The sequence below is a fragment of the Aptenodytes patagonicus genome, chromosome 3 (assembly GCF_965638725.1).
Source record: "Aptenodytes patagonicus chromosome 3, bAptPat1.pri.cur, whole genome shotgun sequence".
Classification (NCBI taxonomy): Eukaryota; Metazoa; Chordata; class Aves; order Sphenisciformes; family Spheniscidae; genus Aptenodytes; species Aptenodytes patagonicus.
In genome coordinates, this window is record NC_134951.1 from 71,061,744 (window position 1) to 71,082,488 (window position 20,745).

The following is a 20,745-nucleotide window of genomic DNA, read 5'->3' on the forward strand; positions in this document are numbered from 1 at the left end:
TTTCAGTGATAAATGAATTAACAGGCCCAGACAAGAGGTAAACATCCAAAGGCGCCATTATCTAATGCCTTTCGTCTGAAAGGACCCTGGAGCGCTTTATTATATAGCTTTATTTATAAAAGGGAGATCATAAAATAGATGAATATTCTAAAAGACCCAGCATGCTATTTGCACTACAGTTTGTCATATACTTGTAAGTTTTAACAGCTTTTTGATGTCAGATGGTTTGGCATCCTTGTGACTGAGAGATCCTGCCTCGGTCTTTTCCACTCTGTAGCTTGACTCGGTCTCTTACTGCTGGGACCCTTCACTGACGAAAACCCTGCAAAATGGGGGCAGCAAACAAAGAGCTTCTGCTACAACTCAGCTTCAGGAATAGGCTGTCTCCAGTGACAGGTCAACTCCAGCTACCCGCAAGACAGAGTGCTACCACTGTAAACATGCAGTGGCTCTTGCAGCTGTGGAAGGCAGAACAATTTATCAGTGCTGGTGGTAACAACACAGAGGAGAAGGGCAGCCAAATCTCATTCCTTAGCACAGCCATTACGAAGCACCTGGGCTCCACATTTGTACCACCTTCAGCAAAGCATGGTAATGAGCATATTCTACAGCTGCTGCTCAGGTAACTTCCACCTGAGGGCCAAATATAACTCGCTGGTAGAAGCTACCTATTTATTTTTATTGCTTCTGGAAAGTACATGGCTGTAGTGCACCACACAAAGTCCAGTCATGCGGCAGAGGAGGAGCCAAAGCACACAATTTTCTCTTAACACTTGAATAAGGTATCAGTTCATCTAGGTAGAAAGATTGGGCATCACTGGTCTAGATAAACTGCACTCCTCATCACTGCCTCTGAGAAATGCGGTATAAAATGCCAGGCTGATCCCTTGGAGTGACACCTACTGCTTCCATTGACAATGGCAAGAAGTGACAGGAAATTTCAAAACAGCATCCAGAGTTATTAGCTTGCTAATAACCACCTGAAAATGAATACAAATTGGTGAGCAGCCTTCTGTCAAACAATTATGTGATTGTCATGATTAGAGCTGTTCAAAAAAATTTCAGCTAATCAAAAATCCTCAAAAACAAGCCTCTTATTTTCAACTTAGACTACTATTGGCTCACAGAAATGGAAAATCTGTCTCTTCAATTTTATTTTAAGTCTTTTCAAGGTTTCCCCTCCCTACTTATGCCAAGTAGTGAATGAAGAAACCAGCAGACTACTTTCTTTAAGCAGAATTATAAAGATTAAGAGGAGTGAGCAAAATGGCTTTTGAAAATTGTATTTTAAGTGAAGATGTTCAAATACTTTCAAATTGTAAAAAAACCCAAATATCACCAGACTAGATTACTATTTTACATAATCTAACACGCTCCACTAAAACCAGTGCTGTCCACACGAATATTTAAAAAATAATAACCCATCTTTTGCTATTGAGGAAAATTATGAAGGAAAAATTCAATTTCACAAGAATGGTAGCTAAATCTATATTGATAGAAGTTATCCACGAGTGCCACAGCACAGTATGATGGAATTGTCATTGCTAAAGAACACTTGTAAAAATAATTTGGAAAATCAACCATCTTCACATTGGACAGTGAACCCAAAAAAGCACCCTCCACAACCACCTGCAAGTATAAAGGGCATTTAAAAAGATGTTTTACCCCTTTTTAAAGTTCACACACCTTCTGTAAGGCTTTTTATGGGCCTCTGCCTCATTCTGGCAATATAAGGGCTTTAAAATGCAGCCTTAAGGGTGATTTGTTTAACAGTAACAACTCTTTACTCAATAAATTTGCTCCCCATGTGTATTCAAAACTCACCTCTGCTGACATTCAAGATAAAAAGTTAACACCGCAGAGTTAGCATAGTAAAGAGAAAAGATTACATGCTTTTGTTGCTTTCAAAACCAAAGGGATCTCTTTACTCATAAATTCAACAGTTCCATTATACCTGCTTAAACCCACTGGAGATACCATGTTAGACAGATGATATAGGAGAGCTAATCTACATTAACCTAAAACCCCTTGATTACTGTTGAGGATTAAGAGCTCAACTTGATTTTTCAGACCGAGGTGGTATTTGCAGTACTGGTGAGGATACAGTAAGTTTCCTGATAAACTCTGCATTTTCTCAAGCGATTCTGGAGTTAATTGACAATAAGAAACTTCACTCCATGTACTAGCCGACTTTCTTCTAGCTTTCATGCCTACCCAAGGGAGTCACACTACCATGTTTCATGTTCAATTAAATGCCTGTGATTCTCAGTCTTAATAATCACTGCAGCATATAAGTACATCACAGAATTTTTTTAGAACACTTTAAAAGTCAAGCTCAATAGGACAAGTTAGATCTAACATCTCTAATGCTATCATCAACAACAACACTGAACTCAACTATTAAAACCTCCCATTAACAGGAATCGTGTTATACATCCTCTGGGCACAATCTGCATCATTACAATTGTTCTGAAGCTCCGAACAGGTGATTTCTAAGCTGACAAACTGATGGAATCACAATGAGCTGGATGTAAAACACAACTAAAAATCCCCTTACTCTGACTGCTATACATCTAAAGTCTCAAGTTTTGAAGTTAGCTATGCTGTCCATCAAGGAATCCCTCAAGATCAGCTAGATATATACCACAAAAACACTGCACTGGTGCCCGCGTGCTGTGGGGCCAAATATTACTCTGAAGATGACTCATGAAAATTTATTTTAAAATTGGCTTGTGAAATCAAATCCCCAGAAGAATATCAAGATTAGAGTCACAAAAGCAAATGCTTTAAGACCAAAAAATGGTGGCAACCTGTGTAGAATTATAGTACCTGAGCATTTAATGAAAATTAATTAATTCATCTTCACAGTTCCAAAGATAGCAAAATGATTACTACCATTATGCAGAAAATGAGAAATACGTCCTGGTTATGGTGAAAAGCTCAGTTAAAAAAACAATCCTCCACAGCCATGTTCAGCTGCCTCAACCACAGGACTTGACTTTTCTTCATGCCCTCCACTGCACACTTACTGATTTCCAAAACAAGTAATACAGAGTTTGTTAGGCAACTTTCCCTCACCCACAGGCACCATCCAGGCACTGAAGGGAAGAGAATTCCAAGGAGTCAAAAAAAAGGTCTGTGTTCAGGTAATTGAAAACTGAATCATAATATGTATGCAGCAACACATTCAAAGAAATGAACTGACATGGTAAATCAACTGTAGGTAATGCTGACATTTCATAATTTCTGATAGCTTAATGTTTCTCTCTGATACACAATGGCTGTCTGACAAATTGCTCAAGCTTTACAAAAGAAATAGGAAATACCTACATGTTGCTCCTGACATCCACCATCAATGCACAAAATGATGAACAGGACTGATATCTACTATTTACATTTAACCAACAGCTATTAAAGTTGTCATCTCTGGTTTGGATCACTCACTACAGAGGATAAAGATATTTTGACCACATCTGATAGCTGTTTATGAATCAAGGGGAATTCAGGACCTCAGAACCATAGGTCCAAGCCCAGGGCCTGGCAGAAAGTCTCATTAGAAAAGCAGCAGGCAGGCCTGCCCTCTCTCTGCCTCCCGTCCCCTCCAGGTACCCCTGTGTCTCGCATCCAAACAGTCCCAAACTCCCACCCTACCATTCAGGCTGCCCTGTTCCCCGGGGCCTGCCCATTCCCACTTCTACCGAAATCCTCAGCTCTTTGCCTGCTCTCATGGACGCTGCTACCACTTAACGTGTAATTAATTCCATATCAGATCCCTACATCAAATTAACAGAAACCCCTGCTTGAATAAATGCCAGCAAAAATAATAATGTATGCTTATCATGTGAAATTCTCTGTTTTTCAGCAGTACAATAGTAATACAGGAAACCTTACAACTTCTATGGAGCGAGTAGAAATAATGCGAATAATTCAGGTGCTGCTATTATTTGCACCAATAATTTAAAAATAACATTTTTATAGCAGGCTATTTCTAATACTACTGGTAGTAAGAGTGCCTTCAGTATTAAAAAGCTTTCAAATTTCTGTCCTGAAGATTATAAACATAAAGGACACAAGAAACTTAAAAATAACAGCTACCCAAAACCATCAAGCTTAAAATCTTTTAAGTCTAATCTTATTTTCAGACAGGACATACACTTGCGACTAAATCTCTGTGCATTTCAGTACAAAAGCGTCACGCTCAGAAACTACCTTGATAAAATATCTCAAGTAACAAAATGCCTAGTGCACAGCAATAATTTTCATCTTGGGTACATATATCAAAAAGCTGTTTCTAGTTTAGTTTCAGCCATTATTATTGAGTCTTTACGGCACTAAAAATGGGGAACTTGTAGGAAAGAAACACTGAAAGCACGTGAACAGCCATAGTAAGAGCAGACGTTATTTCCTTCAAAACAAAACAGCTGAATAGGCAAAATACAAGGACAGAAAGCTTACTCCTTTGGTTAGTATGTGATTCATGCCTATTCACAACAGATTTGAAGAATTGTTAGTTAGAAAATAAGAATATTCAAAGGTTACTATAAAAAATGCTATGCTCTCATTTAAAACAGTATCATATGTTATTGTACATCTCATCTATTTGCACATTTATCGAGCTCCATATGAATTTTTAGCTCAATATAACACATTTGTTTTATATTTTATGAAGCTAGCTGAAAGTAAAGTGTGAAACATCCTAAGGTAAAGGCCTGCTTGTATCCCTTGTAAACTAAGCTCTCTAGAGTGCAATCAACACTCCTTTTACCAATAGCAGAGCATGAGAAAGCTGTCTCATTGCATCACCAAAACAGCTTTTTGGGATATCTTCACGTGTGCACTCTTTAAAGATAAGGTCATTCCATAAGAAAGGTCCTCATTAGGGTAGCTAGAAATTACAAACATGTCTTTATTTTTAATATTTGTAATTGAATAATCAAGCCTATTTGAGTCTCCTTCCTACCTTTCTTTTTTCCCACTGACGTAATTCTCTGTTGTGTCTCTACCTGAAGAATGACCTTCATTCATTCCTTTTGGTGGAATCAGGTTTTCTGTGAAACTCAGCTTCCTCTAGCTCTTTTCAGGTTAAAGGCTTTAGAGCTGTCTCTTTCCTGGGTGGAAGAACCCTCTGTCTTTCTTTTTTCCATTTTACTCAGATGATGGATTTCTTCTTCAGGAGGCTGAAACACTCCCTCTTCCTCAACTTCTCCAACGCCTCTTGCAGGTCCCTATGCTTGGCCCCCTCTCCAGGACACTACTCGACATGAATTTCAGGAGGTCACCATACGGCCAATAATCATCCTTCACTTGCGTCTTCTGCTGCTGGCCATTATCCCCTCTGGAAACTACATCTGTGGAACTGACTGCTACCTTCTGCTGACTGTCAGTGAACGCCAGATCCCCCCCACATTTGCTCAGCTTCACAAACACCAGTGTCATTCTCAGCTTGGACAACATTTCTGAAACTGGCTCTACTCCACTACGCCTGCCTCTCCTGCACATACGCAGGTACATTTACACACCTATCCTAGGCAGCGATGACCTGTTGCTGCAGGTTTCTTCACAGTTTTGCCTTGTCTCTCCTTGACGAAACAGTTACTTGCCATTTTCTCATTTTATACACAGATGAGCCAACTCAGTAATTAGGGCACTGCTATCTTGTGATACAATTTCCTCCAGAAGTTAGATCTTTCTCTGTCTACATTTAGCTGGTTTTTATTACTTTGTTTTAAGCAGGGCTGCAGATTTCTATAGCTTACAACAGACTTGTGCTCTGCAGCTTCTTCTAAAACTTCTTTCCAAGGGGCATGGCTTGTGCCATCTAAACAGTTTCTTCTCCTCTTCAGCTTAGTGACAATTCTCCTTCCCAAATTCTGCTTCTTTTGTGAAGTTACCCTCACATCCAACAGCTATGGCTTTCTTCTGCATTTTAATTATCTCTGCCTATAATTCCTATAATTTTGACTATGCTCTCCAACTGCTTGACTACTTGGATTATCATCTGGATTTATCCTCAGAAAAATGCTCTCTGCCTCTTCTAGCACATCAGTTTGTTCCCTCATTTTAGCCAAACTTGAATGGCTTCTCTCCACACTTTTGCATATTTAGCACTTCCTGCCCACCTTCAAGATTTGTGGTTTTTGATGTTGCTCCACCAGTTTAGGTGCAAAGGATTTCACATAGATTTACAAACAGATTTTACAGAATCACACAATGGTTGGGGTTGGAAGGAACCTCTGGAAGGTCCAAGCTCCCTGTTCAAGCAGGGACACAGAGTTGGTTGCCCAGGACCATGTTCAGATGGCTTTTGAATATTTCCAAGGATGGAGACCACACAACCTCTCTGGGCAGCCTGAGGCAGTTGCCCTCACAGTGAAAAGTGTTGCCTGATGTTCACAGGGAACCTCCTGCGGTTTAGTTTGAGCCCAGTGACAGAGGCAATGGGCACTACTGAAAAAAGCCTGGCTCCATCTGCTTTGCACTCTCCCTTCAGGCATTTATATACATTAGTAGGATCCTCCTGAGCCTTCTCTTCAGGCTGAACAGTCCCAGCTCTCTCAGCCTTTCCTCATATGTGAGGTGCTCCAGTCCCCCCATCATCCTTGTGGCCTTTCATTGAACTCTCTCCAGTATGTCCATGTGTCTTTTGTACTGGGGAGTCCCCCAGAACTGGACACACTCCTCCAGGTGTTGTCTCACCGGTGCTGCGCAGAGGAAGGATCACCTCCCTCAACCTGCTGGCAATACTTCTCCTAATGCAGCTGAGGACACCGTCTGCCTTCTTTGCCACACAGGCACATTGCTCACTCATGTTCAACTTGGCATCCACCAGGACCCCCAGGCGCTTTTCTGCAAAGATGCTTTCCAGATGGGTGGTCCCCAGCATATATTGGTGCATGGGGTTCTTCCTCCCCAGGTGCAGGACTTTGCACTTCTTGTTGAACTTCATGAGGTTCCTGTCAGCCCATTTCTCCAGTCTGTCAAGGTCCCTCTGGATGGCAGCACGACCCTCTGGCGTATCAGCCGCTCCTCTCAGTTTGGTGTCATCTGCAAACTCGCTGAGGGTAAACTCTGCCCCATCATCCAGATCATTAATGAAGATGTCAAACAGGACTCGACCCCGTATTGATCCCTGGGGTACACCACTAGTCACTGCCCTCCAACTAGACTTTGTGCCACTGATCACCACCCTCTGGGCCTGGCCATTAAGCCACTTTTCAATCCACCCCACTGTCTGCTTATCCAGTCTGTACATCAACAGCTTGTCTATGAGAATCTTATGGGAGACAGCGTTGTCTGCAGAGAACAACCAAAATTGCCAAATCAGGCTCCACCAACGCACATCTTCCACCAACCTGAGAACCCTGCTGTTAATCAGGGCAAGGGATGTAAACTCCTTCCTGCCAGTGTCCCTTTTGAATAAGGGAATAAATCCACTGTACTTTGCACCTTCATTACATTCTGACCAGGCTAAACAAAGCTGTGTTTTCTTCATTAATGAAGTCATCTATGTACATTTCATTTCCTTAAAATGCAAAAAATTGAGGAATGCATAAGGATACTATTTTCCAATATACTAATTTGTCAAATAATTCCAGAACTGGAACATCACAATTCTATTTTGAGAACTTAAAACCAGCGCTTCTTTTTGAAAATTCACAAAAAATTCCCCAATTCAACTTCATTTTCATTACTTCCTGTAACATTTTTGTTATGCAAGTGGATTACTTCTCTTTAAAGAAGTTCCTAATGCAAAGAGAATACTGAGAACTCCCTCAGAAGTTCACACATGTTCATAAAAGATTGCTATCAGCGCAGAGATGCTGGTTGCCCAAGGAAAAGTGCCTATAAAATTTCTTTTGTCTGTCCTACTACATTCTAGCTCTACTTGATAAGTAATTACTTGGTGCTCTATGTTCAATTATATTGTGAAATGTTTATGGTTTGTAATGGGTATCTTATCTGCTCAGACTATCTGTAATTTGATTAATTCCTCTGGGAACTGTTCAAACCGAGGCAGCACCCTTAATGATTATTATGGCTCAGAAATGCTATCATAAAACCTGATTTCTCCACTATTCAGATGCTCCGTATGTATGTATGCATAAACAAGGCCTTCAGAATTACACATTGAGTTGTGACCTTCCTTATTCAGAAGATGCTCCTATTCCAAGCTTAGGTATCAACTGTTAGTAGTAATCTCACCTATTCACTACATCCATAGGTCCTCATCATTAAACTTTTGTTAAAGCAAATGCACTTATTTTCCTTGAACACCCAAATTATCATGCTGAACAACTGTTCCTATTCAGAGCAATAGAGTATCTTCACCCCAATTCAAAACGCAAGAAATGCCCCTTGGGCATATCAGTATCTTGAAATATGCACATTGTTATCTTTCAACAATTTAACATGAATAAAAGCTTAGGGTTCATTTCTGATAAAGGTGAGTTTGATTCCACTTCAAACTTTTTTGAGTAGAATTACCTAACAACAAAACTAGCCACGCGTTATAGCACAGTAAAATGTAAAACCGCATTGATGACCTGCTTACAAATATAATTAGTTTTATTTAAAAGCTGACAATACTGTTCTCACGTTACATACTCCTCTTTTACCCAGCCTTGAGGGATGATTTTCTAGATGCTTATTAAAAGAAAAGAGAAAAACTGTAATTTAAAATTTTCCTGAGCAGATGACCTATCCTTTGCAGGAAACACACTGCGTACACATGATGTACAAAAGCAACTTTCAAGAAGCACATCAGTGCAGCACTACCAACTCTCATTACTCAACTACAGTTGTAGCAATATTGGGTGGTTTGCTTCAAAGCCACGTGACTGTGTAAGAACAAATATAATTTTGTACCTCAGTAAGAGGAGAGTGCACTGAGCAGCCAACCCTCCCTGAACTTGGAGAGCTTATAGAGAGGCTGGGGTTCTGAGGCAAATGAAAGAGACAGACAGACAGACAGAAAGGGCCAAATCTTTGTGGAAGTAGAAGCTGAGTGTGGCTGGAACAAACAATAATACAAAGGAAAGATAAAAGACACATTGAAAGTGGTCACACTTCTTAGAATGAACAAACTATACAGAAGGTGTACCAGTACAGTTTAGGCCATACTTTGGGGTTTGCACGCTGATATAGGGCACAGAAATGGGAAGCAGCAGGACTGCTATTCCGCAGTTAAGGGAAGCGGATCAATGCCTTCCAACTTCCAGCTCCATTTATTTTCTTTGCTAATTCTCTTAAGAGAAGGCTATGAAAGACACTTCTTGCATGCCACAGAGCATATTTAAGCTTCATCAAAAGTTTGATTTAAAAGTAATTATTTTAAAAGATCGGAAAGAAAAAGACTAACAAAGGGGATCAAAATGTATTTTGGCTCTTTTAATACTTGCTTTAAGAAAATAAAGCACTCAAGCACCCAGACCAAGTGCAGAGCAGACAGTTCAAGAAGGTAAAATAAAGAACCTGCATGAAATCCCAATGTGTTTGTTCTTTCTGAAAATAACTAGTGAGAAAAGCCTGGAAATACTAGTCACAATACAAATTTAACAGAGCCAGCCCAGTCAGATGCAGGACCTATTCTCCTGCAAGTAACTTCCCACAGAAGCACTGCCTCTCTCTGCAGCACTATTTTGCTATAGCCATAATAGTTTAAGGACAGAGGAAGGGCATGGTTTGTAGACAGATTTAGTGTTGCATCAGCTAGCAGGGTTGTACAAACTAGGCAAGCTTTCAGAAATACAAGTCCTTCTTCAGAACTTTGTATGCCCAAAAGCTTGTCTGTCTTTTCCAATTATACTAGCTTGCTTTAACAAAAAGGTAATATTTCTGCCAACTAACCTTGTCCTGTCTTCTGTGTGCAGTGACAGAAAAGCATGACATATGATCTGCAGTACCACTGCAGTTTACATCAGTGCACGTCTGGTACCACTGAGGCTTCTATAGCCAAAAGGCATCATTATGGTATCGCTTTACCTCAAGATTCCTTAAGTGTGCATCAGTAACAACTGTTCCAGACATGTCTGAAGGCAACAATTGATATGAGGTACCCATGCTGACAAGACTCACATGCTGACTTGTTTTTTCTGTCCAGGAATCATAATAAAAATCACATTTAACATTCAAATGCTAGTTACAATTAAAACAGACAAAGTTTTCAGGAAAAAAAAAATTTCTATATTTTTTCCTATATTTTTATCAGTAACGCTACAAACCAAGAAACACTGCTGAAAAGGTTTATTTGTTTGGTTTTTTAAGCGTATTTCCTATGCAAGGAATAGACTTCTGGAAAGAATCTGCTCTGCCAGAGTTGCTCAGAACTTTCACATACAGGCTCAAAATGGTGGACAGAATAAAGAATAGCTTTCTTTTTAAAACAGGAAAAATGATTTGTAACCTCCTTCCACTCTAAAACAAAACAAAACCAAGAACTGTGCAGAGACTTCCATAACTAATGTAGTATGAAAAGCAACATTTATTGAGTATTTTTAAAGGACGGCATTCCTTTGAAAAGCTGTAACTAAAAATAATTCATTTGACAGTCCAGCTGAGATATGTTTATGTCCCTATCTACTTCTAAATCCTGCGCTAAACAAAACAGGGTGGGTTTTGCAGCTGCAGTCATGCACTTAGGACACTCAAATAACATCAAATGTAACTAAATGAGCAATTTACTTTATGTTTACAGTAAAAAACCTCTATGCATACTCAATAATGTATTCAGCATGTTACTTAATTCACTGCATCAGAATTTGCATATTCTTGCACTACTTTTTAATGCTTCAGTCCAGCAATTAGCATACTGAATCTTATTAAATATATCAAAGATGTCTTTTTAGTTAGCACAGCGAAAAGAAAAATATACACCTGCAAAACATTTTTTTAAACACTAATAATTTAAGAAACATTAAGTGCCATAGGAACTGTTACCACCTTAATACACTAGACACAACAGAACCCATTAAGAGAAATACCTACAGTGGCACCATCCAACAAATTTGATTTGCAGACATCCTGTACGTTTTTCACTGGAAGGGAAGATCCCTGTAAGGCTAATTGAAACCCACCGAGGATAAATTTGGGCTTTTTTTCTAATTATCTTTCATATATCCCCTTGAAAATCTCTCCCCAGAAACCTCAGGATGGACCAGAAGCTGAAAGTCAGTGCCTCCGTGGTATTATAAAAAAAAGGTTCAGCCTGGCATGTTTCAGAGCCTAGTAATCACACTGAGTGAAACCCTGACCTTGCTGAAGTGACCAGATATTCTTCATTTAATCCTTAATTTATCACAGAAATAGTAAGAGTCATAAAAGGAATGTGCTCAATTCCTTTTTTAACACTGTCTCCCAGTGCAGCCAAGGAAAGTCAAGTTAGGTCAAAATCAGACTTCTAAATTTCACTCTTTAATTTCTGCACAGCACTGCATTTACACATGCAGGGGAGGGGAAGGTATTTTAGGCCATCACATTTGTGCTCCCTGGCTGCTAATTCACACATTATGGTACAATGGCACATCTTCCTTCCAACCTTTCTGCCAGGCTTAAGAAACCCACTGAACACCAGCCTCCTCCAGTTTGTTCTCCCAGACCAAGGGAAATGCTCCAAAGCCAAACTGAACCATGCGCCTCTGCAGTCATTCACATCTGCTCCGTCCACTACCTACCCTCACGGAGACACCTCCCATCCCACGGCCAGAGATGCAAGGTGTTCCGACAACACGCAAAACACGTCGTAGCTGCACAACTGCTGCACAACACACATTTCCCCTTCCTTCTGCATCAAAGTTACTTCTGCCTTTGATATGTGCCCATTTAAATTTTCATTTTTAAAATGCTGAGCCTTATGTAAATGAGATTCAGGACTGTAAATGCAATGCCGAAGTTAAAAAAAAGATCTATCACAAAATGCAGTATTTTCACCTCTTGCCACAGAACAAATGGAATATGCTTATTTTAATCCCTGTAGTTCTCCTTAGAAACTACAAAAAAATGAGGTTGTTAATTAAAATAATATGGCAGCCACTTCCTAGTTGCTAACTCTAAAAACCAGCCTTGAAGCAATTGTAAAAACACAAGCGTGGCTTATGCTACAAAGTATTTCATTCTCAATTATTTTTCAGTGGAATGAGTCATTCGTGGAGCAAAGCGGTGGAGCAAGTCCACCGCTGCAGTATGTGTGTCAGTAATTCAGTCCTGGGGATTCTTCATTCTTATTTGTTCTGATATGCTACAGGTGTGCTATTACAGTCAAAAAAGGAGCTGTGTACCAAAAGGAGGTTTCAGTGAATCTCTTCAGCAATCATAAAAACATAGCAAAAATACATCACTAGCATCCACCTTCATGACCCACTTAAAAATAGTTTCATGTTCTTGCCAAAAGCACAACACTGCTGCATTACCTTTTCCAGATTTTCACCCTAAAACTGAAATACAATGTACTGCTCTGCCCCCAGCATATTGCTAATTGTACCCCAAATGGAAAGCATTTAGCTTCTGTATTTTCACCTCCTGTGCTCTGTTCATTACAGCATTTCACACTTTATAACTGAATGCATACTAACATTAAAGCAGCAATGTATGTCAGGAAAGCAATAAACTTGACTTGTCGCCCTAGCCTTATCCCAGAGAAAAATATGTAGAGGTATAAATCACCATTTCTGAGAACAAGACAATACAATATGCTCCTAGAACTGGTCAGTGAAACACACAGGCTCTTAAAACTTTAAGTCAATCACATCCCTTTGGGCACATTCTGTACAACAAACGTAGCTTTAATCAGACACATATACCAGGATATGCTTGCAGAATTAGCATTTTCCATTGTATAACGTGGTACACAGAAGAGACAAGGTTGCTGTTGGCTTGCTTTTTAACATGAGAATGGGAAAACAAACCATTTATTACTTCTTATGCAAATATTAGCAATAAACGGTGCTGTCCAATGTTTTTTCTCTTAAAGAATGTTTCAACAGACAGATTTAGAAGGAAAGGTGTTTTCTAAAGAAAAAATCTTGTTGTCCATTCAACTATATAGCTTTAACAACTAACAAATCCTGTTTAATTCCTACCAAAATCAGTAGGATTCTCCTATAAAAGGATTACATTCAGTAAGCCTGGTGAAGAGTGTTGCATAACACACCATCTTGTAAGGATGAACCTTCACCTACACAGATGCTCAAAAAAATACGCCAGCAGGAAAATCTGATAGCAGCCACAGACTCATCACAGGAAGCTAAATGCACTAAAGCCATTTCTGACACATTTTTGACCCCACCATACCAGTTTTCTAGTGCCTTACAGAGAAATGAATTGGCAGTCTCTATTCTGGTCATTCACACATTTTCTGCTATCAGGTAGATTATTTACAGAAACACAATTCTCTATTAATGAAAAGCTTGACCCAGCACATTTTAAGTGCCCAAATAAAAAAAAAAATTTCAAGCAGAACATTTTCCTTTGAGAGTCTCTCTCATGCCAATCACTGTTAGGTGAAAAGATGCGCAAACAGCACAGCTCAGTCCACACAGCAACGATGCAGTGACCCAGAAAGAGAATCTAATGGCCAACTGAGTAAACAAAGCAAAACTAGCCAAAACCAAGGGGCAGCATGCACATCAGCATCTTCTCCACTTAACTGGCACATACTTAAACCTAGTCTCGTATTTCCACGTTCTGCAACAAGACTTCACATTCCCATAAGCACCACTTCCTCCATTGTTTCAAAGACACATATTATGCAAAAGGAGAAAAATAGGTGCCCAGGTTCACGGAAAAGTTAAGGAAGAAAATATGGAGAAATAAAAAGTGATCATTGTATCACACATTTAAAAATAAAACACAGTTTGCAATTGAAAATTACACTGACAACTAGAGATGGCTCAAAACAAAATGCTGGATTCAAACATCATTCTTCCCTTTGGGAAAAGGTGGCTGTAATTTTTTGAATGAACCTGATACAAATATATACATGAATCTGTCTCTTGTCTATAAATATAAAAGTCTGTATAATTTACAATACACCCATGCGCCTGCATATAGACAAAGTCTGTGGAAGCAATTATTTAAGACTAAATATTTATCCCCTGCTCCCTTTTTTCCTTGAGAAGAGGATTGTTATTAATGTTAACACAAGAACCAAAACCACCCACCTCTAAATCTTTGGTGCGGCTTATGTCAAAAGGGCAACGTATATTAGAGTCCCAACGAGTAAGTAGCACAAAAGAGAAGAAAAACCACATTGTATCTTTGGTTTTAATTTCAGTACATACAATGTCATTCCATCCACTAACCTAAGAGCAAAGCTTTGATTTGGACAGATACTTTTCAAAGAGCACATCCAAACACAGCCTAACTAAAAAGCAGAAACAAACAAAGCTCAAGACACTCTGTATGCTACTGGGCATCATCTGCGCTTTCCATGAAGCATCATGCAGAGAAAGAGATAGGTGCCAGGAAGATGGTAAAGCACAGCTGAAATACCAGCTTTTACCAACAGATTTATCCCTTTCAGAAAAAATAAATGGAAAAGTTTTTGTATCGTTGTAGTCAGGACAATGCCTTGCACTCTGAAGTTACAGTATTTTACTGCAGGGCATCTTAACATTTTTTCTGAGAAGTCCCACTTGCCCCTTTTTCTAACAAAAAAGTTTTTCTAGAGACGACAGCTATCCCCTGCCATGGGCCATTCCAGTTTGCAGCTTCTGAAAAACTGGCAGATTTCAACTGAGCTCCTCTCCCACTCCCCTGCCTTTCCATTAGTCTTCCATGCCAGACTTTTAACACTGTAAAAGCAGTCAATTGTCACAACTTTTAACTCCCTTAACACACATTTATTGAATTTGCCCAGAAACTGGGAGGTGCTGGGGAATGAAGGAGAAAATAGGCCAAACCAAAACCACACCCATTTCCAGAGAACTTCTCCATCATCAGCCTCATGCACTTGAACTTACTAGAAAGTTCCCAATCACATTTGGGTCAGTTCTGAGCCTCCTTCATACCGCCCTGTCAAATTTCAAGCAGAAATACTACACAAAAAAAATTGCTATCATTTCCTTTAAAGTGTAACACACATTTTGCTTACCTCGCTGTTGTGGCCCCTCAAATTGAAGTTGATTCTCTGAGGGGTGTTCCGGTCCCTCCTGCAATGGCTGGAAGTAAAAGTGACGCCTACAACTCCTCTGCCATTGCCTGTTGCCAACCAGCCTTCCTCATAGTACCGCCTCCTGCACACCGGTTTCTCCTTCTCACTTTTGGGGACTCTCCCTTTCCAGGAGAGGCAGAGGATGTTGGAATCGCTGCAAAGAACAGGCCCATGTTCCACTGCTGCATACATGCTTTTTAAATATTTTATTTTTTGACATAAGAAAGTAATATGTCTAGTGCACAAAATTTAAATCAATTTTTTTTTTTATTGATAAGACTGACCTGGGATAGATCATTGAAAGGGAGGAGGATGGGGTCAGTGTTTATAAATATCCACCAAATGCATAGTGAAAAATTCCTCTATAAAAGATGATGGCAGTTGGCTAAGAAAAAGTAACACTTAAAAAAAAATTCAGGTTCATTTTTGTTTCTGAGTCTGTAGAGTGAGGGTGCACTTATCCTTTGGAGAAACAGCTACTTCATAAGAGGCGCTCAAGAAATGGTTAAGTCATCTTTTTGCTCAACTTGATATAATCTTTATACAGCCTGAGATTCCAGTTTAGCGTAATGCAATTCCAGAGACAAAGAGTTGCAAATGTGTAGGTTTCAAGTAACTTAAGGCTTTTAAGATTTCCTCCAGTCAGATTTTCTTCAAAAGTTCAGTTGCAGAAATTTAAACACACGCACATACATATATATGTATATATATGACATTCATCTTTTCCAAGCTGCCCTCTGGCATATCTTTTCCATCTGATGTATTTCTGCTGCTAAAGCTGAAAGAGATTGCATAAAGGGAAAAAAAGGCACACAAACCGTGCGAAACAACAGACCCGAACTTGTGCAGGCACTGGTGTGCCAGGCCAGCTGGGAAATCCCTCTTGGTACTGAACCGCTCGTTGGACTCAAAAGTTTTTGCAATCCAAAGCCAATCCAATTTTCATTGCAGCACTTTTTTTCCACCAGAGACCCAACACAGCCTGAACTGTTTATCACGCTATCTTGCCTGCTTTCCCACTTTTTGCTGCCACACACGAATGAAAAAGAAACCCCCTCTTCATTTATAGCAGAATCAAAAATGCTCTAAAGCTTTTAGCTTTCAAAGCAGATAAGTTTGCCTCAGGTGAACCATGAAGTTCTCTCTCCTTCAAAACAGGCTAAAATGTCACACTGTTTTTCCTTTACTTTTCCCTTTTTTCTGCTACAAGGAATCACAGACTTTTCATCCTACCGTAAAAAACAAATGCCAGAATTAAAGCACATCAAGTAAGCACTCTTTCAAAAATCTTCTAAAATTCAAGGAAGGAAGAAATATAATCATCTAAAAAAGAAAGAGAAGCAGCATTAAAAATCTGACTTCCTGGGTTCACTATTTCTCTAGGTATTTTCCTTGCTTGTTTGATCGGATCTTTCCTTCTTGATGCTTGTCTACAGCACAGATTCATAGTTCCAGACACAACATTTGCAGCTGTACAAGAAGGAAACATATGAAGTATTCCAATCGTTTTATTTGAATAACATTTATGAGCTCAATTAATTAGTATTTATACCACACTAAGTGAAAAGAGGAAAAAAGGAGAGGGAGAAAGAATATGCAAGTTTGATGACCTGGTTAACTCAAGAAGGATGACGAGGTTTGCTCAGTTCAATGCCCAGACTTGTCCCATAGTTCCTCAACTTATTTACTTCCAGTCATCATTACTCAACATATGGTCACGATTTATTAGTCCATTCACAACCTATTGAGCCCAAAGCAAAACGTGCCAAAGACCATACATTATTCCTCTGCAATAACAAAATCCGTTTCCTCTACCCTCTGTATTCTTCTGTTTCCCTCGCAGCTATTGATTTAGATTGTGGAGGTATTTATTAGGCTTTTTCTGTGCAGAGGGTGTTTTTTCTTCCTCTTCTTGCAAACTTTTTTCACCAGTGAAGACCATGTGGAAAGTTGAACATTACTGGCAGGTGTCTTTCCATGGGTTACTGATTCCTGTGCTGTAAAGGTGCTCCATCTGGTTCTCAAATTAATTTTCATCAATTGCAAAGCTCTCAGGAATATGCAAGAGTAAGTCTATGTGATGACAAAAACATGTGCGTTTTCATGTACATGCAGTGCACACACCAGCTCACTCAATCTGGTACTCAGAGCTGCATCTGCCTTTTCAGTTTAGCTGTGGTAATCCTGTAAGACGCCCATCATTCAAAGCTTGAAATCCCTGGATTCTTCCAACTCTGCAAGACAAAGCACACACACATACAATAAAAGAAAAAAAGTTAATAAAATAAGCCACAAAATGACTTAAAAGATACAAGGACTATTGTTACAGTAATCAAAGCATTATGATTAAGGATTTTATATTGGACTCCTATAAAATATCTGTATCATATAGATACCTGCAGTATTCAGACACACACACATATGTATTTGATACACACACAAATACGAACGACAAAATTTTCTTTTTAACTTCCAAAGTTCCCAAAACTTTTCACAATTAACTTGTATAACTGATGAAATATATCCAGGAAGGACACATTGCGGGGGGGGGGGGGGAAGGGAAAGGAAGTTTCTTTTGGCCACAGTCACTGGGGCAAACTCTTAAAGATTCCACAACTTCGGAGCGAGGGCAGGGAAGGGAGGTCTCAGTGATAGAGCAGACACAGTTAGACCCTGAGGCACACAAACAGAATCACAGAATGGCTGAGGTTGGAAGGGACCTCTGGACATTATCTGGTCCAATCACCCTGCTGAAGCAGGGTCACCTAGAGCCAGTTGCCCAGGACTGTATCCAGGCGGCTTCTGAATATCTCCAAGGATGGAGACTCCACAACCTCCCTGGGCAACCTGTGCCAGTGCTCAGTCACCCTCACAGTAAAGAAGTCTTTCCTGATGTTCAGAGGGAACCTCCTGTGTTTCAGTTTGTGCCCACTGCCTCTGGTCTGCTCACATACAAGAGCAGCCCCCAGGGAGCACGAGCGACCGGGAGCACGGCGAACAGGGTGGGCAAACAGGGCGTGGCACGTCAGAAGGGCATGGCGCGGCAGTTCACGCAGGCAGGGCGTGCAGGGAAGGCAAGTGGGCAAGGTATGGTCCCCCTCCTGGCTCTAGAGGCCAACTCAACTAGTAGTCGTCGCCTTCCCAGAAGAGGACTAGCTATGGTTTCCACTCGGCCGAAAGCCGTCGCCAGAAAGAATATGGCGACCCAGACGGAGCCCTCACGCAAGCATACAGCTGTCCAGGTCTCTGGCCGCAGGGAGTGCCTGAGGCTGTCACTTGTACCGGAGGGCAGCAGAGACACCACCTGTGTGCGGTGTGACCAGGTGGATGATCTGCTCAGCCTGGTGGCAGAGCTGAAGGAGGAGGTGGAAAGGTTGAGGAGTATCCGGGAGTGTGAGAGGGAGATAGATTGGTGGAGCCGCACCCTACCGTCCCTGAGGCAAAGGCAGCAGATGGAGGCTCCACAAGAAGCAGAGGATCCCCTGCCCTCTTGCCACCAGGTAGAACGAGGGGACCTAAGCAATAGGGGGGAATGGAAACAGGTCCCTGCTCGGGGTGCCAGGCGAACGCCCACCCGGCCTCCCTCACCTTCCTGGTTGCCCTTACAGAACAGATACGGGGCCCTGGAACTTGAGGGCCAGGCAAACGAGGATGTAGACGAGGGTCCATCCAGGGGGTCGCCTAGGGTGAGGCAGTCAGCCCCACGCATTATGACTGCTGCTGCTAAGAAAAAAAGGAGGGTAATTGTCATAGGCGATTCCCTTCTGAGGGGACAGAGGGCCCAATATGCCGACCAGACCCATCCCACAGGGAAGTCTGCTGCCTCCCTGGGGCCTGGGTCAGAGACATTACTAGGAAGCTCCCTGGTCTGATACAGTCTTCCGACTACTACCCGCTGTTGGTTATACAGGCTGGCAGTGATGAGGTTGCAGAGAGAAGTCCTGCAGTGATCAAAAGGGACTTCAGGGCACTGGGGCGACTGGTTGAAGGATCAGGAGCACAGGTAGTGTTTTCCTCTATCCCTACAGTGGCAGGGAAGGATACTGAAAGGAACAGGAAAACACACCTGATCAACACGTCGCTCAGGGGCTGGTGCCATCGGAGGAATTTTGGCTTTTTTGATCATGGGGAGGTTTACACAGCACCGGGCCTGCTGGTGACAGACGGAGTTCAGCTGTCTCACAGGGGGAAAAGGATCATCGCTCATGAATTGGCAGGGCTCATCGAGAGGGCTTTAAACTAGTTTTGAAGGGGGAAGGGGATAAAACCAGGCTCACTAGAGATGAGCCGAGGGGTGGCATGCCAATGCTGGGGGAGAAATCGATAGCCCAGCTCAAGTGCCTCTACACCAATGCACGCAGCATGGGCGGCAAACAGGAGGAGCTGGAAGCCATTATGCAGCGGGAGAGATATGACTTAGTCGCCATCACAGAAACATGGTGGGGTGACTCTCATGATTGAAGTGCTGCAATGGATGGCTATAAACTCTTCAGAAGGGACAGGCAAGGAAGGAGGGGCGGTGGGGTGGCCTTGTATGTTAGGGAGTGTTTCGATTGTCTAGAGCTCAATGATTGTGATGATGATACGGTTGAGTGTCTATGGGTAAGGATGAGGGGGAAGGCCAACGAGGCAGATATCCTGCTGGGAGTCTGTTATAGACCACCCAACCAGGATGAAGGGGCGGATGAAGCATTCTACAAGCAGCTGGCAGAAGTCTCAATCGCTAGCCCTTGTTCTCGTGGGGGACTTCAACTTCCCGGACGTCTGCTGGAAATACCAACACGGCAGAGAGGAAACAGTCTAGGAGGTTCCTGGAGTGTGTGGAAGACAACTTCCTGACACAGCTGGTAAGTGAGCCTACCAGGGGAGGTGCTTCGCTCAACCTGCTGTTTACTAACAGAGGAGGACTGGTGGGAGATGTGGTGCTCGGACGCCATCTTGGGCTTAGCAACCATGAAATGGTAGAATTCTCGATTCTTGGTGAAGTAAGGAGGGGGGCCAGCAAAACCGCAACCATGGACTTCCGGAGGGCGGACTTTGGCCTGTTCAGGACGCTGGTTGAGAGAGTCCCCTGGGAGACAGTCCTGAAGGGCAAAGGGGTCCAGGAAGGCTGGACGTTCTTCAAGAAGGAAGTCTTAAAGGCACAGGAGCAGGCCATATGACATAAGAAGAATGGGCAGGGAAGACAACCGGCCTGGCTGAACAGGAAGCTCTTGCTGGGACTCAGGAAAAAAAGGAGAGTTGACCACTTGTGGAAGAAGGGGCAGGCAACTCAGGAAGAGTACAGGGATCTCGTTAGGTCGTGCAGAGAGGAAATGAGAAAGGCAAAAGCCCAGCTAGAACACAATCTGGCTGCTGTCGTTAAAGACAACAAAAAATGTTTTTACAAATATATTAATGACAAGAAGAGAGCCAAGGAGAATCTCCATCCTTTATTGGATGCGGGGGGAAACATTGTCACCGAGGATGAGGAAAAGGCTGAGGTACTTAATGCCTTCTTTGCCTCAGTCTTTAACAGGCAGACCAGTTATCCTCAGGGTACTCGGCCCCCTGAGCTGGAAGACAGGGACAGCGAGCAGGTTGAACCCCCCATAATCCAA

At 41.6% G+C, this 20,745-nt stretch overlaps 1 protein-coding gene across 2 annotated transcripts in view; it reads right to left on the reverse strand.

Annotated features, from left to right (window-relative positions):
• The window catches only part of TULP4 (TUB like protein 4), a 164,114-nt gene that overhangs the window by 113,042 nt on the left and 30,327 nt on the right, over positions 1–20,745 (reverse strand). For both annotated transcript variants that reach the window (XM_076333777.1, XM_076333778.1), the window contains exon 2: positions 15,086–17,379. In XM_076333777.1, the coding sequence (XP_076189892.1) occupies positions 15,086–15,337 (252 nt within the window). In that variant the 5' untranslated portion in view covers positions 15,338–17,379. The remainder of the gene's footprint in view (positions 1–15,085; positions 17,380–20,745) is intronic.